Genomic DNA, 23,794 nt, shown 5'->3' on the forward strand with positions numbered 1-23,794 from the left:
TTAACTCCACAGCACTTCAAGCAGAGAGGGAGCCTTAGGAAGGTGCTTGCAGTAGGACTCCTGATGGTGGCAAGTGCTGGAATGGTGAGTGCTCAGGCATTTGGGACAGGCACTGACACCTTCTATTACACACCGGATGGTTCCTTATTGGCTTCTCTTCCCTTTTGACTCTCAGCAGTTCACCTTGTTATGCCATCTTTCACATTCCCTGACACAGATCTTCTCTTTGCTCCACCCAGAAGAAACAGTTTCTGTCTAATAACCCATTAGTCTTAAATGGAACTCTTTATTGGTTCTAATTACTAAGAGCCAAAAATGTTAGTTCCTTTATGGTTTTTATACCTAAAAGGTTTTGTGAACACAATCAAAGAAAACACTTTGTGGAGACTCAAATACAAAGTTCTATTTATTTTCAATAATGAAATCAACACAACAAAGAGGAATTAATCCTCTAATTTTTAAATCTAACACTATTCTTAGCACAAAACTATCCTCAATAAATAAAAACACATTACTAGTAACCAAGTAAGACTTTTCCCAAGACTCTCTAAATTTTTGTGTTTTAAACAAAACTGGATGGTAGATAAAGAAACACATGCTAGAGACTTAACTGACACAGACTTGAAGAAAAGAACAGCCAACGAACAGGCTCCCCAAATATAAGTTGGCAAAAGGAATATGGGGTTTTCAAAGCAGCCCAGAAATCAGAGTTCACTGGGGGATGCAAGGGTTTGGGACGGTCCATGCTCAAAGGCCTTGTAATTAAATCTTTCCACATTCCTAGATTCTTGATTTGGAATCTATCATAATCTAGAGAAGCTTCTGCCAGAGGATAGGAGGCTCTTTATTTATGCTTTCTGAAACGACCCATCTAATTTTCCGCCTTTGACTTTGTCACTAGCTCCTCTCACCAATACAGCAGGGATTCCATTCCAGAAAGCGGTTATTACTATGTAAACCAACCTCTCTGTTTTTGATTTTCCTTTTACAAACACATTGATACTGCCAGGAACAGCTCTAAATATATCCAATTTCTTTTATTTTCATCCTCCAACTTTGCTTGGCTACAAAATCTAGGACTCACAGAGCAACAACAGCATTGGTCAAAAGATGAGTGTCAGTTCCAATGTAAAAATCTCTGAAGTTCAATAGTCACAAAAAAAATTTTTAATGCCTTATCTGCCAAACCTTTTTTTTTCATTATCTTGCCAATTATTTCTTTCGGAATTCAATCCTCCGAGCTACATTCTGAGCACCAAATTTTTTGACCAGTGCATCTCGGGTACCCTCATCATCTTTTTGCAAATCTAAGTCATCCTGTCGGGACCAAATGGGATACCCATCAGCCCTCTGACCAGACTCTAAAAAGGAGGAAGTAGCCTCCAGCTCACCACTATTTTTTAGGAAGGCCTGTGTAACTGTTGACAGATCCAAGTTAAACTTTTCCATTAACTGCCGGATGATCTTAATGGCAGCTCCCACCTCTGGTGCGGAAACTTTTTCTTCTTCTTCTTCCTCATCAGGCTGCGTTTCTGAGTCTTCCTCAGGTGTGGGTGGATCATCATCACACATTGTTATATGTATTTCAAAATCAGGGCTCTCATCCACCTAGAGAAAGTGATGAATATGACCAGTTCCTAATTACCAAGTCATGAATACTTACTCTTAAAATATCTGGTCTCTCCCAGCTACCACTTCCTTGCCCTTTTCACCCCAATCACACTGGACTTCCTTCAGTTCCTCTTATGTGCTATGTTCCTTCTTACATTTACTCATGTTGGATGTGTGCATATGTGTGTGTATGTGTGTATATATATGTATGTATATGATAGGGTAAGGAGAAGTGTGAGTGTGGATGGGGTGTGTGTGTGTGTGTGTGTGTGTGTATGTATGCATGTGTACATATGTACGTACGTGTATGTATATGGTATTCCAACAGAACATTAGAAGCTACACTGAATGTGAAAAATAAATGTTATGTGCATACACATATATGTATACACATGTATGCACTAGATTATTTGTTAAAAATTTGACTTCACTCTCAGATTGTAAGCTCCATAGGGCAGGAAATGTTATGTTTTGTTCATCACTACATCCCCAGTGCCTACCAATGCCTTCACATGGTAAGTACTCAAAAAACATTGCTGTATGAATACATTAGGGTCTCCACACTACACTATATTTAGGCACGTTACAAAGCGTGTTATGTGAGAGGAGACCTATGTAGGCCATGTTTGAGAGTTGTTGAGAGTATTTGAAAGTTTACAGAAAATGAACCAACTTTAAATTAAATGAACTTCAAATTATTTTCCTGTTTTAGACTGACGCATAACCATTTTTCTTAGTGTTAGTAAGAAAAGTTAATTAACAAGATCCTTTTTCTTAGAGAAGATATGCACATGTAATTTGGATTTTTTTATTACTCATTATTTTATGGTTGCCTTTCTCTATAACTATGATTAAATATGGGATTCCAACAAAGTTTTAGAACTTAACTGAATATGGAAGAGCTAAAAAATTCTAAAAAAGCTCTAAGTATACAAAGAGCTAAAATTGCTTGATAAAAAATTAACCTCTTTAAAAAATTACTTTTACCTGAGAATAAAAACATTTTAAAAAGATAAATCCGCAAACTTAACTTAGAAAAACTTACAGATGAAAGTACTCAAAGTAAGATGCTTTATACTGCCTAAAAATAATTCTCCCCCATCTTTCTCCCTACCCTCCTCCTTAAATCATCCTACCAAAAACTAAAAGTACATGCCCAGAACCTTGATCAGTCTCACCTTCCATTTTCCTCCTCCATCTTGAACTTCTCTCTTATTACCTTTCTGGGCCTCAGGTGTATAAAAAGAACAGATGGGAAGACCAATTTCAAAGGAGGAGAATGGACGTAGGAAAAAAACATGAGTTAAATCTAGTTAACATACCACAATCTCCTCAAACTCCCGGGTGGCTTCTACAAGCATCTTTTTGACTGCTTCTTCATTCTCCTTGATCTCTTCCTTTTCAAATTCTTCTTCAGGCAAGTCTGGAGTTCTCTTATTCTGTGGTTCTATTAAACAGAACAGCACCAGATTAGAATTAGCCTTTTTTACAGAAACCAAAAATATAGTAAATGCTCTGTGAGCTCTGGGCCAGAAGTGAGCCTGAACTATTTTCCTATTAGAAAATATGTTTTTGAAGGGTAAGAAAAACATGACATGCATGTTCAATAATTTCTACTCTTGCTTCTGAAAAGTTGTACAATAAAAATGGTGATAATTTTCCTAGGTTCTGATACGTAAAGTAAAAATACTCTTCAAGCTTAATTCATTTTTCGCTTTGTATTTATATATCTTGCAAATTAACAAAACTGTGCCATAAATTGGGTTCTCTGGGAAGTAGGTTCTGAGATGGAGATTAACAGGTAAGGTGTTGATTAAGGAGTGTTCACTGGGCAGAAAGAAGCTGAGAGCTGTGAGAGTTCCAACAAGGCCGCAACTGAAACCATGTAGAAGTCTGGAGCTAGGAAGGCCCTACAGAGTTGACCAAGTTGGGGCAAGGGAGCCAAGATGTTATTTTAACCCCGCATAGATTAGTCATTGGATGCTAGCCTAGAATGACAGAACCTTGGGTAAGGCAGTTCTCCCAGGGGAAGATAGATCTGGGGGGGGGTCTGCCACAATCCACCACATACCATCTACAGAAAGGAGAGCCTCCTAAAGCTAAAATATCCTCCTATTTCCCTTTTACTCTTTGTTCTGAGGACTTAACTCTGCTATTTTCCATTTAACAAAGACTGACTACTAAGGGGCAACACGAGAGAGATTTTTTGTGATGGAATTGTTCTGTATCCTGATTTTCGTGGTTACATCACCATCTGTACATGTGTTAAAACACCTAACTGGAAAACTGTATGGCAGTTTCTTAAAATATTAAACATATAATTACCATATGATCCAGCAATTCCACTTCTGAGAATACACCCCAAAAAAAAAAAAAGCAGGGTCTCAAACAGGTATTAGTAACCCATACCACAGCAGCATTATTCACAATATCCAAGATGTGGAAACACTGGGAACAAAATTCTCACACATGTTGCAACATGGGTTGGTGTTTAATGGGTACAAATTTCAGTTCTGGAAGACGAAAATGTTCTAGAGATGGATCGTGGCGATGACTGCATCACAATGTGAACATACTTAGTGCTACTGAACTGAACACTTAAAAACAGCTAAAATGGTAAATTTTATCTAATGTATATTCTACCACAATAAAAAAAATTTAAATACATAACTGCACACCAAAATAAGTCAATTTTATTTTACATAAAATTTTAAAAAGAAGCCTTATATTTTAGAGATACTTGCTGAAACAGATAAAAAAATGGGATAATGCCCGGCACTGGCTTCAAAATAATCCCAGAAGTCAGGATAAAAGGTGTAGATGAAAAACCTGGCCACAAACTATAATCAGGTGAAGTTGGGTGATGGGTACGTGCATTATACTATTCTTTCTACTTCTGTAAATGTTCGAAATTTTCCATAATAAAAAGTGTGAACAAATTATGGCTCACATAATGAAACACAATGCAATGAACAAGAAAGGAATGAAACAAACAATGAGCAGACACACAAAAGCTTCAAGATCTATTAAGTTAAAAAAAGAAAGCAAACTGCAGAACAAACTTCTGTCTAGTGTGCTAGTGCTACTATGAGCAAAAAGGACACAAACAAGGGACAACAACAGTGGTTGCCTCTGGGAGAGGAAGCGGGGGAAGGGGTATGGAGCAGTGAGACTCACTTTTCACTATGTACTCTTTTACACTTGGAGTATATCTGAGGATAAATTCCTAGAGGCAATAATTACCATGTTTAAGGGAACATGTATTTTAAATGTTGTCAGATGGTGTCAAAATTCCTTCCAAAGAAATTGTACCAATTTCCTTCTATTAATAATGTAGGAGTGTACTTGTTTTCATATACCTCGTTAACTCTGGGTATTACCCATTTTGTTAGTTATTGCCAATCTAACTGATAAAATATGACATTGCCTTGCTCTGATCTACTTTTCTAAAAAACACACCAGACACATTTATTTCAGTTTCCATGGGAGGAAGTCCAGGCATGGCTTGTACTGGTCCTCTGCTCAGGGTGTAATTTTTTGTTTGTGGGGCTGCGCCTTATGGCATGGGGTGGGGGGGGGTGGGGGGCGGATCTTAGTTCCCTGACCAGGAATCCAACCATGCCCCCTGCAGTGGAAGCACGGAGTCTTAACCACTGGACAGCCAAGGAAGTCCCCTCAGGGTCTAATTTATTTTTATTCAGTAACAATATTTCTGCATTTGTTTATCTGCCATTTATCTATTTCCTTGTCTGGAAACTTCCTGTTCCATTTCCTTTGCTCATTTTTCTACTAGTTTTTCTTTTACTAACTTCTACAAGCTCTTTGGACATTAAGGAAACTCACTCTGTTGCAACGTATTGGAAATATTTTTCCAGTTTGCCCTCTGACTTTATTTATCATGAGAAGCTTTAAATTTTAAGTAATCAAATATATAAAGTTTTTTCTTAGTCTTCCTGGTTTCAGAACTATCAACATGTAACTATTAAAAGGGATACTCGGGGACTTCCCTACTGGCGCAGTGGTTAAGAATCCGCCTGCCAATGAGCGGACACGGGTTCAAGCCCTGGTCGGGGAACATCCCACATGCCGCAGCAATGAGAAGCCTGCGCACGGCAATGAAGAGTAGCCCCCGCCCTCTGAAACTAGAGAAAGCCCACGTGCAGCAACAAAGACCCAACGCAGCCAAAAATAAATAATAAAATAAAATAAAATAATTCAAAATAAATAAATAAATAAAATTTTAAAATAAAAAGGATACTCGGGAATTCCCTGGCAGTCCAGTGGTTAAGACTCTGTGCTTTCACTGCCATGGGCCTGGGTTTGACCCCTGGTTGGGGAACCCTGCAAGCCGCGGCCAAAAAAAAAAACCCACAAAAAACAAAAAAGGATACTCATCCACATTTTCTCCTGGTCATTTTATGATTTTAATTTTTACATTCAAATGCCCGAATATCAAAACACTGAGTAGGGTGAATCCAGCTTAATTTTTTCCCAAGTTCCAATTGGTCTACCAGCCATCTCCACACCACTGATTTAAAATCAGGGCCCTACATGATCTCCTTCACCCATACACACAGCCCAGTCTCTCCAAGAATTCTCCCTCTTGCTTCCTCCATCCCAGCCACACAGGTCTCTGTTGCTCCAAAAACACACCAGCTATACTCCACCTCAGGGCCTTTGTACTTAATACTCCCTAAGCCTGAAACACTCTTTCTCAGATAACCAACTGCTGAGTTCTTTCATTTCCTCTGGTCTCTGCTCAAGCATCAGCTTACAATAGTTACCTTCCCTTCTCATCCTGTAGAAAACCTCCTCCTCTCCGGCCCTTACCCTGATTTATTTTTTTCTGTAGCACGTCCCGCTGCCCAGCTAGCATTTTAAACTCCATGACTGAAGGGGGTTTTATTTACTGTTATATCCCAGCAGGATAAATGTCTGGCACTCAAACATCTGTTGAATGAATGAATCTCAAATGTCACTTTTACCAAAAACAAAATTCCTACTAAGCATATTGAATAGGATTAACAGATTTGCCTTCCCAGATTTCAACTGTTATGCAGAATAGCCACATAAGGAAAGAGAAGCTGAGGAAGCAGCATGACTCTTTAAACAAAAGGGTCTGTCAGTTTACGCTGTCAATACCCGTTTTATCAGAAGTGAAGGATCTCAACAGCTATGCACTGTGTCCTAACCGGCCCTGAATCCCAATATTCTGTTCAACTGCGTTAGAAATACACTTCACCCGAGCGAAACGTGGAAGCGACTTCCCACTGAGAACCTTCTTATGTGAATATGCAGTCATTTAAGCCAAGAAATTAAAATAAGCTGGTCTGGCAGGCATGGCTTTAAAACGTCTTATACTGAATGTACCTGAATACAGAAGAACTATTTTTTAAAACGAGTCTGGGAAATCTCTTAAAAGATACCCAAGAAGCTGGTTCCCCGTTGTCTCTGGGGGGAAAAAACTAGGTAGCTGGTGGGAAAGGAAAGGGGGGAGAATTTTCCACATACTCTTTCTGCACCTTTTGAATATCGGACCATGCCAATAACCCAGTTATTGGAAAAGTGAATTAAGAGAGACCTTAGAAAACGGCGCAATATTACCCGGATGTCAAAGGGGGGGTGAGGAGGGGGCTGGACAATGCTCCCCAAGACGCCAACATGGACGCCCAACAGAAGAGGAAAGAGGCCGACGCCCCCGCCTCACACAGGGGACAGCAGAGGGCTCGCGCGTTCGCAGCAAGCCTCACCCCCGCTATCAGCATCCTCGGGGTCTTGCTCAGTTTTCCGCTTGAGTTTCTGGGAGGAGGGGCTCACTGGGGCCTCCCCCAACAGGTACTTATGCTCCTGGCCCCGCAGGCGCTTGAGGTAGCGGTCCTTCATGGACTGCCACGAGTGCTGGGTGAGCGAGCTCTTCTCCATCGCTTTCCACAAGGCGTTGCCGGTAACGGAGCTGGGCGAGCGGGCATGTTCCTTCACGTACGTCAAGATGGCCACGTCGTCCGCGTCCGTGAAGACGATCCGCCCCGCGTGCGGCTGCAGCTCGGGCTCCGTGACGGCGGCGCCCCCAGCCTGAGCCCCGGGCTTCGTCTCTGGGGCCTGGTCGGCCCCTAGAGCCGGGCCCAACCGGTAGGCCTCCAGCTCGAGCCTCTCGTTGCGCTCCACGCAGTCCAGGATGTACTGCGTGGAAATGAAATCGCCCGAGGCCTCGGCCGCCGCCTCCCCTGGCTGAGCCAGCAGCACGGCCCCGGGCTCCTGCATGCGACACAAGGTGCCGCCGCCGTGCAGGATGAGCGTCGAGAGCCGGCGCTTCGCCGGGCTGGGACGCACGTAGAAGGACATGGAGCTGCCATCCTCCCTCACGAACAGAGTCGAGGAATGGGTTGGCCCATTGGGGTCTTTGCCCAAATCCATCGCCTCAGCCATAGCTCACGCCGAGCACCAGAAGAAGGTGCCGTCTTGCCAGCGCGCGGCGTACAGAGCCCCAGTGCCTGAGGTAACGCTCCAGACGCTGCTGCCGCCGCCCCACAACCCCGTACTACGCCTGCGCTGCAGTTGCACAGAGCAGTGCCCGCCCCCTTTCCCCGGAAGAGGCGGGGCTTCTGAGCGTGACCTGGAAATTGCCGTGCGACCCTCGTCCTCTTTAGGTCCGGCCCTCTGGGAAGATGGCAGAGGTGCAGGGACCTGAAGTTAAAGTGGAAGACTGCGAGCCGAAACTGAGCAAAAAGTAAGTGTCGCAGCAGGTCATTAAAACCTTTGCTGTCGGAGAGTCTGAACTAGGAGGCGCCTCGAGGCTCCGGCCGAGGCGGCTGTGCCTGGGGCCTTCCTGCTGGTTCTCGTGGGTATGAACATGCTGGGACGTAGTCGCTGCGCCCCGAAACTACATCCCCCAGGATGCCCGGGGGCCCCCCGCTGGTTGGATCCTTCCTCCTTCTCGTACTCTTGGAGTAAGAATGCGGAGAACTGGGCGGGGACAGAGAAAAGCGAAATTTACTCCTTCCCTTTTCTCCGAGAAATGCGTTACTGTGCCACACCCCGGTAAAGAAGTTGGGGAAATGTTAAATACCCTAGCTTTTCAGAAGCACCTTCAACGTTCGAACTTTATGTATCAAAGGCCATTCTGAACCCTTTGTATTAAAGGGATCAGTTCTAAAACTGTGTCGTACACCTTTCCATATGGGTTAGAGCATTGTGAGTATGTCTGGCAGTAGGGACTGTCTTATTTAGCCGGGTACACCAAACTGCACTTAGCACTGCTGGCTGTATCTTTGTTAATCACCCCAAATCCTTGGAGTATGAAGGTGAATATAAATAAGATTAGCCGCCCTTTCACTGACTGTGTCTTGTATTGTCTTAATACTACACTCCTTCTCAACCGGAGTTCTTCATAGAACATAGGTAATGACCTGAGTGACTAGCTCCTCAGTACTCCTAAGGATAGTACATAAATATAGTACCGTTCCAGAGGCATCGGAGAGAAGTTAGTTTATTGCATATAATGCCTGCTTTAGTGCATTTTTTTAGTTCTGTTTCTTAATTGTTATTGGAACTTCCTTGGTGTAAATCTTTAGTGAGCACCATTGTATGCCAGTTATTTTCTCCAAGTTTAAAAACAGATAGGCTCCCTGCCAGGTGATTCATTCAAGGCCACATTTATTTTAAGGCAATAAAGAACATGATCTCTGTCGTTCTGTTGCCTTCCAGTGTTAATGTATAAACTTAATGTAGTCTAAGACTCTTTCTGAATTTCTTCTTTCCTCCTTGTTCCTGGAGCTCCAAACAAGGCTTGTCTTTGATTCAGGTGCTTTTGTGTGGCTTGTTTTTAGCTTCCTCTAGAGTTTGCAGTTGATGGTGATGTTTTGTATGCTTCCCATTGCCATCTTTGTGGACAGGTATTTCATCACCAAGAGAGAAACTACATGTCAGGGGCTTCAGAATCACTCCCATTTTCTAGACTGTTGTGAGCATTTCTACCCATAAACCATTGACTGACTTGCTGTTGACCCCAAATAAGCACCATCTTACCATAGCCAGGACTGAGAACATTGTCAGTTAATTTGCAGCACAGTGAGTGTTACAGGGTTGATGTCAGTTGAGAGGGTCTTATGTAAAATGGGACACTAAAAGGTTTCATAACCTCGCCTTCTCCCCGCACCCAACCCATAAGAGTAGGAGTGCTGGCTGGGAGTATGTGTACTGTCTGTCCCATCTGACACCACATCTCTGTGTTTCCTGTTAGGTGGTGGTAATCATTAGTTCCAGGGTAATCTGCCATGTTGACGCAAGCTGCTGTAAGGCTTGTTAGGGGGTCCCTGCGCCAAACGTCCTGGGCACAGTGGGGGCAGAGGGAGCTGCGCCTGTGTCAACTTGCTCGTTTCACAACGATTCACAAGGACAAGCCACTTTTTGATAAAAGAAGGTTGGTGCCCATTACCTTCTTTATTGCTCTGGGAGCAAAAATCCTTCCCTTACTTGGTTTCTTATCTGTTAAGCCTCTGGCTAAGTCTTTGGACTTGCTAATGAAACAACCCTGCTACCTACCAAAACCAATAGTCCTTTCTCAGTTTCTCTTTAATAAATTCAAATTCTCACTCCATAGATTCTTGAGATGACTTTTAGGCCTTATTCTAGAACAGTGCTGAGAACAAAACCCTTTATGAATAAAGGATTTCTAATGCAGGTTATTTTCCCTTCCCTGTCTTTCTGGAATTTCTTTGCTCCTGAGATTAACTTGGTTTCTAGTCTTAGTTCTTACTCCTAGGACCTTTTTGGATTATCTTTATTATTGATTTGACTTAAAGAGCAACAGCCAGTTGAATGGAAAACAAGTTCATTATGTTAATGCCAGGAAGAACCAGAGAGGCTTTGATGCCCACTGACTGAATGACAGCACAATAAGTCTAGCACGCTGTTCTAGAAAGGTGGCTTCACAACTGCTACAAAACAGATTTTATCCAGAGACACTTAATTTGAGGCCCTCAGAGTCAGTTTTCTTACTTAAAAGATAATCATTTCAAATCTCCAATTAAGTTTTTTTCATTGAGTTATTCTAAACTCATAGATAATTTTAAATGGACCCTGAAGCCAAACAGTATGCAAGCCTGACTAAGGATCATTTGCCATGGTTCGTTATGACAGGATATTCAGTTAACATTGGTGGTTTAAAGGAATGATCAAGTCTATTTGAATAATGAGGGTATCCCTCTCTACCCAAATCTGTTTGGTTTCTGGGTTCAGATAGCAAGTTTTCAAGTTATTTAAACCAAGTTGTGCCAATTGCTTTAGTTTTTGAGTCTCAGGTGACAAGTATGAAGAGTTTGAATAGTGAGAGATTTGACAAGAAATTTATCCACATCTGTAAAATTTCTGTCCTTGAGGCAGAGTGTGAAGGGTTAAGATAGGGATACCTAGAATGGTTCACATTTGCATGGTTACTAAAATGCTAGGGGTGGGGTCATCTCTTTATGTATATTATCTCAATCCTCACAACATCTGGGGAGGAGGGTGTCTATTATTATTTTACAGAAGAAATTAAGTTACTTGCCCAAAGTCACATAATTGGTAGGTAGGCGTGTCAGGATTTAGCCCCAGGCAGTCTGGCTCCAAAGATGGTATATTATCCCCTGTGCTGTGCTGCTTTGTACACTATTCTACCCAATTTGTTGTCAAAGTCAGGCTCCATTGTGGAGAGTGAGGCCAATGCTGAGGGCCATTGTCAATGCATTGATCAATGCTGGGGGAGAGATTGTCAGTGGAGTGTCTCCCTGAACTCTGAAGAGCCCCCTCTTCCTCACCCCACCCCAGACTAACCCACTCCTTTCGGGAGGGGAGAGAGATGACAGACAAAGCTAGAGATGTCACGTTATCACACATCAGATCTGATGCTCTAGGAACTTTGTATTCTGCAGAGGAATCCAAACAACTAAGATTCAGTCCCTGGCCTCAAAGAGCTCCCAAGCCTAATTAGCTTGAGAAAAGCCTACCTTGCTGATTTTCTGGAAAACCTTTTTTCCTATTCTAAATATAAATTAATATGTAGGGTTTTCTTTGTCCTTGTCTATCTTGATTTTAGTTGGGATCTAATGCCAAGGACCTCAGACTGGAAAAAAGAGACTGAGAAAGATCTTTCACATCTTTATTCTAAGTTTATTTTTTTCCCTTGTCTGTTTCACATATAGAGTTCAGTGACTGAGAGACTAACAGTGGGCATGTAGAACTGGGCATGAGTGTTTCCCCAGGTTATTCATATTTTTGATAAGTAGCTATGGGGCAGAACATAGAGGACTCTTCAGGCACCTGTCACGTTGAACATTTTCATCTTCCTGACAGTGAGCTAAAGAGACGCCTGAAAGCTGAGAAGAAAATAGCAGAGAAGGAGGCCAAGCAGAAGGAGCTCAGTGAGAAACAACTAAGCCAGGCCGCTGCTGCTGCCACCAGCCACACTGCTGATAATGGTGTGGGTGCGGAGGAGGAGAGCTTGGACCCAAACGTGAGTCCTCGGGACCACTGCCCTGGCTGGGCATAGGGAAGCTTCTAATGCGGATTATGGCAAATTCCTTGGGACCAGTGATTAAGGAGATAAATAGGAACTGAAACAGGCACAGGGATGGATGAGGGTGGGCCCACCACTCCATCTGGTTAAAGGCACAGGCCCTGCGCATTCTTCTTGTCGACTACTTACAGATATTTGGGAGAATCCAGTACTTCCAAGTGACTGATCTTCCTTGGAGCTCGCTGGGCCTTATAGCAGCCCCAGAGAAAATGTCTCCCTAAAGGTGGGCTGGGGTTTACTTTAGCCCAGAGATTGGCCAACTATGGCCCACAGGCCAAAGCCACCACTACCCCAATCCCTCCTCCCTGGTTTTATAAATAAAATTGTGTCGAAACACAGCCATGCCCATTTGTTTATATATGTCTAAGACTGCTTTCACACTGCAATAGAGTTGAGTAGTTACATCAGAATAAGTTTGCTGACCCCTGATATAGAATATTCCTTTTACACATCCTCCAGGCCCATGGGCCTGCCTTGGGGAAAAAGTCTGGTGTGTGGCCAGGGGCAGGAAAGTAGCAAGATAAGTGACTCACCATGCAGGTGTGTCTACAAAAGTGGTAACCAGGGCCATCTGTACCAATTAAACATTATTTTAGGCAGAGATTTGATTTTTCTTTTTGTTGAATCTTGTATTTTGGAATTCTGGCCTTTATTCCCGGCTGTGGATCTGGCCACCCTGCATATTTAAGTGCAAATCTCACTCCATATTCCAAGCCTATGATTTCAAGGATTCAGGGGGGTTGGTTAAAGAAACCTCACTGTATTGGGGCCCCTCTGAGGCAGAATACAGAACTCCGTTAGACAAGCCTCTGGATTGACCATGTTCAACTTCTCAAAAGCTCTTTTGTTTTTTTTTAACAGCAATACTTCAAAATCCGCAGCCAAGCAGTCCACCAGCTGAAGGTCAATGGGGAAGACCCGTACCCACACAAGTTCCACGTCGACATCTCGCTCACTCACTTTATCCAAGAATACAGTCACCTGCAGCCTGGGGAGCACCTGACTGACATCACCTTAAAGGTGGCAGGTAGGAAGATTCCCTGGCAGTTTGCTGAGCTCCCACAGCAGGCAGGCCTCTCCAGTTGCACAAAGGAAGGTCTGGGGTGGTCTTGCTCTCAAAAAGCTTAAGTCTGAGGCTGCATTACTAGAGATGGCACCAGTATGTCTATTCACAGAAAGTAGAGCAGCCCTGAGGCATGAGGTCACATTCCAGTGGTGATGCTACAGAGGAAGGGGCATTCTTTGTGGGGGACTCCTGGCCTGATACTGCTACTCATTCACAGTCCTTTATGAGGACTTCCCTTCATCAGTGGGAGCCATGGCCCTGAGCTCCTAAAAACTGCAATCTGTGTTCCTAGACTACTTTACACTAGGCTGTTTTTCTAGAGCACTGTTATTTCGGAGTTTACTGTCTTGTGTGGGATCTTCTCCTTAATTTAAAAGATAATTAAATCCTGTCTTTTGTTTATACCTTCCCCCCCAAAAATATATAAAACTATTTGTTGTAGAAAATTTAGAATGTTGAAACATTCAGAAAGGCAAAGAAGGAAAAGTTTGATTACCCATAATCCCACCACCCAGAGAGAACCCCTGCCAATGCTTAAATGCCCCCCAAATTTCTTTTTCTTTAAACTCCAGTGTTTTCACTAAAATATGTCTTGATGTTAGTTATTCTGGGTCAGTATTCTCAGGTACACAGTGTGCCCTTTATTTTTTTTTTAAATAAATTTATTCATTTTATTTATTTATCTGTGGGGTCTTCGTTGCTGCACACGGGCTTTCTCTAGTTGCAGCGAGCGGGGGCTACTCTTCATTGCGGTGCGCCGTCTTATTGCGGTGGCTTCTCCTGTTGCACAGCACGGGCTCTAGGCGCATGAGCTTCAGTAATTGTGGCACGAGGACTCAGTAGTCGTGGCTTGCAGGCTCTAGAGCACAGGCTCAGTAGTTGTGGCGCACAGGCTTCGTTGCTCCGTGGCACGTGGGATCTTCCGGGACCAGGGCACGAACCAGTGTCCCCTGCATCGGCAGACGTACTCTCAACCACTGCGCCACCAGGGAAGCCCCTGGGGCTCCTTTTTATCTCTTTTTTTGTACTTTGATTTTTAAATTGTATCCTCCTTTCCAGTGTAATTCTCTTAAGGCATTATTTGTTGTATTTATTCACTCTTATTTCCTTCTAATTTAGGCTTCCTTTCTGAGATGATTTTTTCCTTTATTTCTAATTTTTTCAATGTGTTGTCTCATTTCTTAGTTTCTTCTAATTCTAATTTGTGTTCTTTCACATTTTGTGTCATATTCTTAATGTCTTTCAGCTCGTGAAATAGAATTTTTTGCTTTTTCCTGAGCATGTCTTTCTAGTGCTTTTGTTGCCTGTGATGATGTTATTCTCCTTATTCTATTTTTTTTAATTTAATAACTTTGGTATTTGACGTCACTACTTGTATGTTGTTTATTTTCATGTGAGATTAATTTTCTTCAATGTTAAAAGGAAGCTTGGTTCAGATAGCTTTTCCACCTTCACTGAGCTCCCTCTTCTGTTGTTTTTGTGGAGCATTCAGAAATACAGCAGCTTGCTTTCTGGGATTTTCAGGCTCTTCTCCTTTCTCGCTTTTGTTGGACCTTCTCTTCCCTTTGTCTCTGTTTTCTTGGTCTTGTTCAATTTTGTGGGGCCTTGTCCTCGGAGAGATCCCTTGCTGTTAAATTTAGAGAGTTCTTGGGGGCTACACTAAAGGGCTTCATCCCCTAGACCTTCTTACTGCAGCCAACTATATTGACTTGTATGGCAGTAAGCTGCTATCCTCCCAGTGTCCGCTGCTATCCTCCACTTAGCCCTGCCACATTTTCCAGTGAATACGTATGGCTTTTTGGGAGACTTCCAGTTCTCAGACCTGCCAGAGACTCCATTGCTTCCCATAGCTTTTTCCCATATAGAGGTCTTGGGGCCCTTAGTGGTTTTCCCCAGTGCTTGTATTTGGGGATTCTTGGGAATATCTTCCCGCATAATTTTGTTGTAAATTTTGTCCATGGCTTTTTGGCCTTGCCTGTCTAGTTGTGCTTTTTTTTTTTTTTTTTTAACTATTTATTCATTTGGTTGTACCAGGTCTTAGTTGTGGCATGAGGGATCTAGTTCTAATTGTGGCATGAGGGATCTAGTTCTAGATCAAACCCAGGCCCCCTGCATTGGGAGCACAGAGTCTTAACCACTGGACCACCAGGGAAGTCCTTGTGCTTTCTATTTTTATGTGAAGATTTAGGAGGATCCCACAACTATGCTGCCACCAACATTCCAGGAATCCATTGAACACCTTTAAAAGCCAGATCTTCCTGCACATCTTTTAACTGGTTTAAATGGGGAGCCAACTTTGTCATGAAGAAAATGGCAGGGCTTAGGCCTCAGGCTAAATCAAATTGTTCTAGTTTATATTCTGCCTGGATGTAAAAACTGCAGAGGGAGCTTTTTTGGCACTGATATCATGAAATAGCTTCTGCTTCTGTCATTATTTTTGCTGTTTTCTAGGTAGGATCCATGCCAAAAGAGCTTCTGGGGGAAAGCTCATCTTCTATGACCTTCGAGGAGAGGGGGTCAAGTTGCAAGTCATGGCCAATTCCAGGTATATAGAAATATCCAGTTACAGGCCTTTCTAGTTTGGCCCAGAGCAACATGACTGGGGACAAAGGCCCATATAGTCTTCTTTTCCCATAGAAAATTAAAGTTAAAGGGAGTGGTATATGGTTGGGAAAACAAAAGGGCCATCTGGTCACCTAAAGAATAAAGACTGATCTTGGGTTGTGGAGCAATTAAAAATAAAAGATAATACTTTTTAACAGTTGACCTTGAATCTGAGATTCTTCTTGGGTACACATTAACACTTTAGTGAGGGTTCCACAGTAAAACCAGTGGTCAGTTTTAATTTGGGATATTGTATACTGAATTATGTTTTCCATTTATTCAGGAATTATAAATCTGAAGAAGAATTTATTCGTATTAACAACAAACTGCGCCGGGGAGACATAATTGGAGTTCAGGGCAATCCTGGGAAAACCAAGAAGGGCGAGCTGAGCATCATTCCCTATGAAGTCACACTGCTGTCTCCTTGCTTGCATATGTTACCTCATCTTCACTTTGGCCTCAAAGACAAGGTAGGGGCTTCCCTGGTGGCACAGTGGTTGAGAGTCCGCCTGCCGATGCAGGGGACACGGGTTCGTGCCCCGGTCCGGGAGGATCCCACATGCCGCGAAGCGGATGGGCCCGTGAGCCATGGCTGCTGAGCCTGCGCTTCCGGAGCCTGTGCTCCGCAACGGGAGAGGCCACAGCACTGAGAGGCCCGCGTACCGCAAAAAAAAAAAAAAAAAAAAAAAAAAGACAAGGTAATTTCTCGTGGCCCCCTGGCTCTGGTTTATCATACCATTGAATCAAACACATCAGTGATTTCTGTCTGTTACTTTTCATTTAGGAAACACGGTTTCGTCAGAGATACTTGGACTTGATCCTGAATGACTTTGTGAGGCAGAAGTTTATCATCCGCTCTAAGATCATCACATACATAAGGCATTTCTTGGATGAGTTGGGATTCCTAGAGGTGACGGAAAGTTCTTACCTGACATGATGAGCTGCATTCTGTGCTTGCCTCTTACTCTTCTTCCCTTCCCTTCTCCACAGGCACATCCTGTGTCAGTATCCTTCATGCTCAGTGAAAAGTCCCCTTTCTTGCCAGTGTCTTTGTTCCACCTTGTTTATTTAGTGCCCTGATTAGGAAGGTAGGACAGGACTTCTAAGATAATGGACAAAGTAGAGGGCCATCCACATGCTAACAATGCCATGTTCAATGTGTTATCAACTCATTTTGCTTTTTTGTAGCATTAAAAAATATTTTTCTTGATTTTTATTCAACTTATTTAAACTAAAAGTTGTTTAGGAAAATTTGTAGAGCAAAAAAAAAATTTTTTTTTTATTTTCTAATTTTATGAGAAAGGTGAGTACCTATTACCATAAAACAAATTCAAACAATAAAGAAATAAATAGAAACAAAACTGAAGGTCCCCTTTCATTTTTTCCCAGCTAATGTCCCTCTCCAAACTTGAATTTGAGGTGGCACAGTGGTTAAGACTGCACTCCCGATGCAGGGGGCCAAGATTCAATCCCTGGTCAGGGAACTAGGTCCCACATGCGTGCCGCAACTAAGAGTTTGCATGCCACAACTAAGGAACTCTTGAGCCTCAACTAAGGAGCCTGCATGCTGCAACTAAGACCCAGCGCAACCAGATAAATAAATAAATAAATAAATTTTTTAAAAAAACAACTTGAATATCCTTCCTCACCATTTACTCTGCATATTTATAATACCTCCACTCCTGTGCATGTTGCAGGTGGGGTACATGTGTAAGTGTTTTAGAAGGGTTTTATTTTTTGCTTTAAACATAAATGAAGTCACATCGTATGTATTATAATGGACCTCCCACACACACACACAGACACACAATATATTCTGGGGCCCTTTGCATGTCCATATATATGTGTATGTGTATTCCTTTTTGATGCTTTATAATTATTTCCCCTATTGATAGTTTAAGTTTCTGATTTTCTTCAGTAATGTTTTAGTGAACATCTTTGTACACATGGACATGTGTTTCTGTAGGATGGATTTCTAGAAGTAGAATAAGTCAAAGGGTATAAGCAGTTACAATTTTTAATAAATATTGCACACTGAACTCAGGAAAGGCTGTACCCATTTAGAGTCCCACTAACAGCTTGTGAAAGTTTATGGTACTGTGTTAATGGTGTTTGGTATTAATAGAGACTCTATTCTAGAAAATCAAGCTATCTCTACTTTTTTTGTCAAGCACCTACGCATTATTATTGAACTTAACTTTTACTTGGGATATAGTAGGCTTAGCCTATCACATTCAAAGCCTGAGCCATTCCCAAGAACTCTAGTTTGAGGACCTCTGTCCGTGAACTAAATGTTATTCCTCTCTTTTAGATTGAAACTCCCATGATGAACATCATCCCAGGGGGAGCTGTGGCCAAGCCTTTTATCACCTACCACAACGAGCTGGACATGAATTTATATATGAGGATTGCTCCAGAACTCTACCATAAGGTAGTCAATAAGAAGATGCCCTGTGTCCTTAGAGAAGTAGAAGGCTGAAAAATATTGGCTAGACAGGTACAGTCAGAAATAAGAGGAACATTGAGGGTAGAACAACGAGGAGAGTATTCTAAATTGTCAGGCTTCTGAGTGTTACATTTCTGGAATTTATCTATAGAATCAGAGTATTATAGGGCAAAGGGGGTATCTTTCCTAGGTGTACCGATCCTCCTAACATACTTTGTTTCCCATAATCTCATAATACTTTTAAGTTTATAATCCTTGGATTAAATTTGATTTTAGTCTTTTGTAGAAGAATGAGTTGAATCTCTGTCTGAAAGTTGGAAATATCGTCAAATCACCAGAGTAAATATCGAAGACTGTGTCATTTAAGATTCTTACTTGCAAACGACAAAACCTGTTAATGGTGTTTAAGCAAAAAAAAAAAAAAATGTATTCAAATATATAAGGAAGCTCACAATTTCCAGGAAGATCAGAGAATCAGGCTTGGAGGCCACACAACTGAAATGATTCTGCATCATATCACTGGGCTGTTCCCATGAAGAACCCAGTATCTTCCAGTCAGCACAGTTACCACAACTCATAAGCTTGGCACTAGGCACGGGTCATTGCCATTGGGACTTCTGCAGTTACTGCCTCTATAAGCCAGATATCTCTGGCCCCTTTCACCAGAAGGGATTCTGTGCAACACCTGCATCTTCTTTGCATGTTGAAGTCTCACAGGTTGGGCAACTTACGTCACATTCCTACATCTTAACCCCAGAAGAGGCTTCTTTCTTGGGGAGGCTCACACTCACAAGATGGGGGACACGCCAGACAAAGGACGAGAGTTCAGTGATCCTGGACAGCCAGAATGATGACTATCCACGAAGGCCTAAAGAGAGTAGGGCACTCAGCATTTGGCTAGAGACCTGAAAGCATGCCTTGAGCTGTGAAATCCAAGTTACGGCTTTTGTAGGCACACACTTTCCCTAGCCAGTAAAACAAGATTAGCTGCCATGACCACAGCCGTGTGTTGTTATTAGATGCTGGTGGTTGGTGGCATTGACCGGATTTATGAAATCGGACGCCAGTTCCGCAATGAAGGAATTGATTTGACTCACAATCCTGAGTTCACCACCTGTGAATTCTACATGGCCTATGCAGACTATCGTGATCTCATGGAAATCACAGAGAAGATGATTTCAGGTGACCCCTCCTGTCCCTTTGTCTTTCACATGTGTCTGCAGGGCTGGTGTGCCACTTTCAGTTGGACTTCCTGTTGGTCCTCTTTAAATGACACATTTCTTTGCCAGGGATGGTGAAACATATTACAGGCAGTTACAAGGTCACCTATCATCCAGATGGCCCAGAGGGCCAAGCCTGTGAGATTGACTTCACCCCACCCTTCCGGAAAATCAGCATGGTCGAAGAGCTGGAGAAAGCCCTGGGCATGAAGCTGCCAGAAACTAAGCTCTTCGAGACGGAAGGTAAAGTGATGCACTCCTTCACTCTAGGGCCCTCCTTCCTGTTCAGCTCTGAATTAGATTAGGTCAGGGCTAGAATCTCCCATGTTATTCTCATTATATACCTCTTAATGGGGTAGTGTGATGTCTTCCGTCCTAACTTGTACGTTTGTATTACAGAAACTCGCAAAATTCTAGATGATATCTGTGTGGCAAAAGCTGTTGAATGCCCTCCACCTCGGACGACAGCCAGGCTCCTTGATAAGGTGAAAGGCCGTGCACTTCTAGTACATGCCCTCATCCAGTGGTAACGCCCCTCCCTCCCTATGAAGGTGAACTCCACTGTAGAGAATGAACTTCTACAGCTTCACAGAGGAAAGCTCTAATGAGAGAACAAGTTTTGAACTCCTGCTGTACTAAGCTCTGTGCCAAATAGTTATGTTCGTTACCTTATTACTAACCATTGAGAAGCTTAGGATAAACCCCTATAGCATCAGGTATAGGGTTAGGGTCCAAGGCCTCTACCACCAAGACGGAGACGATCAAAATGCCATTTAGAAGGGCTCTCTAACTCTGCTTTCTCCTTAAGCTTGTTGGGGAGTTCCTGGAAGTGACGTGCATCAATCCTACGTTCATCTGTGATCACCCGCAGATAATGAGTCCTCTGGCCAAATGGTAAGATAAAGCACGGTGTTGCAGTTGCCTGTTGCTGCATAACCTCAGAGCTTAGCAGCATAAAACGGTTTATTCTCAAGAGTTTGTGGGTTCATTGGGTAGTCTTTCTCCTCTGCGTGGTGTTGGCTAGGGTAACTCAAGTGGCTTTTTTCAACTGGGAACTCTGCCAGGGCACCTTGCATCTCCTCTACATGGGATCTCATCCTCTGGGGCCTCTCTGACAGCGTAGCCAGGGTTCCAAGTGGAAGCATTCCAAAAGAATAAATCCTGATGTGCAAACACATATCAAGCCTCTGCTGATGTCCCATTGGCCAGAGCAAGTCATATGGGCAGCCCAGAGTCGGTGTGGCAGGGACTACAGAAGGGCATGAATACAGGGGGTATGGTTCAGTGTATCAGTCTATCACACACGCCTGTTGTGAAGATAATTAAAGCTTCTTTGTCTCTAACCCTCCTCACTAATGTACCAGATGATTTGGTGCCAAGAATGCATGCAGGCTATGGGTCACAATCAGTAACAATTTGGAGTCAACTGGATTTCAGGAATCCTTGTTTGTACCAGATGTTCTTGCTGAACCTGCGTATTCACCCTCCCCTTTGGTCTCCTGTCCCCAGGCACCGCTCTAAAGAGGGTCTGACTGAACGCTTTGAGCTATTTGTCATGAAAAAGGAAATATGCAATGCCTACACTGAGCTGAATGACCCTGTGCGACAGCGGCAGCTTTTTGAAGAACAGGCCAAGGTAAGGAAGGAATATGTGCCCACTCACCAGAAGATATCAGCCTTAACCCTGGTCTGTGTCTTGTCTGCAACTCCTGGTGACTTCAGCACAATGAAGGATGAAAGCCACAGGCTTCACTGGAGGAAGTCACATTTCAAGATGGAGAACTTGACTAGTTTGGGCCCTAGAATTTATATATAAATGGAGCTTAGACATGAATATCTGTTTGAGGAGTGTGACACTTGACAAGAACATAATTTTTCTTAGATGGTACATTTATTGAGGTGGCGTGAGGATGAGAAGCCACAGCACCCACAGGCTGCCTATACTAGCACTGCCACTGATGGGTGGTTCAGGAAGTGGGAGAAAGACTGTTGGGAACCATCAGAGTCTCTGAAAGAAAATGCATTTCACTGGACTCGAAGAGCCCCAGGCAGTAGAAGTATTTTCATTTCGCAGAGAAATTTGCATGTGTTCTGAGGTAGAATTCATCAGTCCTGACCTCCAGGTCTTTGAAAGAAATGACTCCATCCTGGAGTTACTGGGAAACCAATTCCCAGCAAGTGCTGGGTGTCCAGAGCATCCCTGGAATGATAACGCCTCTGGACCTTTTCACGTGCTCACTCAGACGCTGAGAGAGCACAGCCTAGAACGACGTCGCTGTGTGGTTCTCCTCTTCCAGGCCAAAGCTGCTGGCGATGATGAGGCCATGTTCATAGATGAAACCTTCTGCACTGCCCTGGAATACGGGCTACCCCCGACAGGTGGCTGGGGCATGGGCATCGACCGCGTCACCATGTTTCTCACAGACTCCAATAACATCAAGGTACGAGGAGACCCTGAAGGAGCACCACTGTGTTGGAAGCGGGGTGTGGTGGGCCTGGAGCATAAAGAGAGGGCTTTGGGCTAGGAGGAGGGGCAGGCAGAGAAGTTACAGGTGACTTCACAAGAGGAGGGGCAGAGCATCTGACCTTACAGAATTTGGGGGGGTTTCAACCTCAGGCAGAAGAAATGCTGATTGCTCACATTTCTTAAGGATCCAAGGAGCCTGCTAAGCCATCTACATGCATTACCTCATTTAACTTAAGTCAGCTTATGATGCGCAGAAACTGTTGCTATCCCGTGTTTATAGTTGAGGAAATCATATTTGAAGAGAACCTCTCTGTTTATTCCTTCTTTTGACATTGTACCCTAGGCAGCGCTGCGCATTTCTTCTCTTCCATCCTCTGTAACTGAGAGGCACTGAATTGAAATAAAAGAACACAGATCTCCGGGTTTTGGTGATAACAGTAATGAGGGGAGAAAGGAGTAGGTGGATAGCCAGGAAAAAGTGTGCCTTAGCTTCAGAATGCATTCTCTCTCCTGTAGGAAGTGCTTCTGTTTCCTGCCATGAAACCCGAAGACAAGAAGGAGAATGTAGCCACCACTGATGGACTGGAAAGCACAGCAGCCGGCACTTCTGTCTAGAAAACAATAACAGCAAGTCGTATGGCTTGGGCATCTTTGCGTTTGTGCAGAAGATCAAGGACTGCGAGGGAATTCCTGTGTGTGTTGCTATCCGTTTGACTATCACATTTCATGTCAGCCATCAAAAGAGAGAAGAGGAATTAAGAATTCCTTTTTACTCCTTGTTACCAAATAAACCGTTTGTCTCTACTCCTGTCTCATCACTCTTTTTACTTTTGGAATGTCATCTTATTTCTCAGACAGCTGATATAATGAATGTTTAGGATTATACCGCTTTATTCATTCAACAAATTTATATTAATGTCTGCTCTGTGCCAGCCATTGTTCCAAGGGATTGGGGACACACCAGTGAACAGAAGCCAAGTTCCTGCTTTTGTGGAACTTATACTCTTGCTTTAGGGGCAGGAGTTTGGGGGGCAACTAAACAAATAAGAAACAAGTAAATCCATATTTGTGATAGTGATGCATGCTAAGAAGAAACTTGAAGCAGGGAAAGGGGACAGAGGTGCTATTATATTTTATTTTAAAGTCTTTATTGAATTTGTTAACAATATTGCTTCTGCTTTATGTTTTGTTTTTTTGGCCACGAGGCATGTGGAGTCTTAGCTCCCCGACCAGGGATCCAACCACCCCCTGCATTGGAAGGCGAAGTCTTAACCACTGGACCTCCAGGGAAGTCCCCAGAGGTGCTATTTTAGATAGAAGTGATGGAGGCAGTGCTACGTTGCATATGTGGTCAGGGAAGACCTCTTCTAGGTGACATTTAAGTAGAGATCTGCAAACAGAGATCTGAGTGGAAAAGGGGTGATTCAGACTACAGGGCTGCATTTTTGAGGAACAGCAAAGGGGTCTGGTTTGGCCAGAGAGGAGAAAGTAAAGATCAGTAAGGGCCCAGATCATGCAGGCATCTGTAAGCCATGCAAAGGAGTATTTATTTTATTATGAGTGAGGTGTGAAGCCATTGGAGGGTTTTGAGCAGTGTTGTTTTGTTTGTTTGTTTGTTGGCCACACCACGTATGGCATGTGGGATCTTAGTTCCCCAACCAGGGATCGAACCCATGCCCTCTGCATTGGAAGCATGGAGTCTTAGCCACTGGACCACCAGGGAAGTTCCCTTGAGCAGTGTTTTTATTTTTATTTATTTTTTTTTTTTGAGCAGTGTTTTTAAAAGATTGTTCTAGTTAGCACGTGGAAAGCAAGAGTGAAAGGGAGA

The 23,794-nt window shown here is 43.2% G+C and overlaps 2 protein-coding genes across 3 annotated transcripts; one reads left to right on the forward strand and one right to left on the reverse strand.

Moving 5' to 3' along the window:
* Positions 1-386: 386 nt before the first annotated feature.
* On the reverse strand, positions 387-8,126 carry TERF2IP (TERF2 interacting protein). The gene is made up of 3 exons (XM_029213475.1): positions 7,362-8,126; positions 2,934-3,058; positions 387-1,608 (listed from the first exon to the last, which is right to left on the reverse strand). Exons 1-3 carry the CDS (start codon positions 8,035-8,037, stop codon positions 1,213-1,215), a joined length of 1,197 nt encoding a protein of 398 aa, XP_029069308.1. The 5' UTR covers positions 8,038-8,126; the 3' UTR covers positions 387-1,212.
* Positions 8,127-8,209: 83 nt separating this feature from the next.
* KARS (lysyl-tRNA synthetase) lies at positions 8,210-22,770 on the forward strand. Of its 2 annotated transcripts, XM_029211049.1 has the most exons (15): positions 8,225-8,338; positions 9,851-10,030; positions 11,941-12,100; positions 13,025-13,190; positions 15,681-15,774; positions 16,117-16,303; positions 16,618-16,743; positions 18,145-18,264; positions 19,299-19,461; positions 19,569-19,742; positions 19,899-19,984; positions 20,308-20,393; positions 21,009-21,135; positions 21,797-21,940; positions 22,483-22,770. In XM_029211049.1, the coding sequence occupies exons 2-15, from the start codon at positions 9,885-9,887 to the stop codon at positions 22,579-22,581; spliced, it is 1,878 nt and encodes a 625-aa protein (XP_029066882.1). In that variant the 5' UTR covers positions 8,225-8,338; positions 9,851-9,884; the 3' UTR covers positions 22,582-22,770. The 2 variants fall into 2 exon arrangements, with proteins under 2 accessions (XP_029066891.1, XP_029066882.1); XM_029211058.1 differs by lacking the exon at positions 9,851-10,030 and having other exon boundaries at positions 8,210-8,338.
* Positions 22,771-23,794: the final 1,024 nt, after the last annotated feature.

Source organism: Monodon monoceros, unplaced genomic scaffold (genome assembly GCF_005190385.1).
Source record: "Monodon monoceros isolate NGI ecotype Baffin Bay Population unplaced genomic scaffold, NGI_Narwhal_1 Super_Scaffold_10, whole genome shotgun sequence".
Taxonomy (NCBI): domain Eukaryota; kingdom Metazoa; phylum Chordata; class Mammalia; order Artiodactyla; family Monodontidae; genus Monodon; species Monodon monoceros.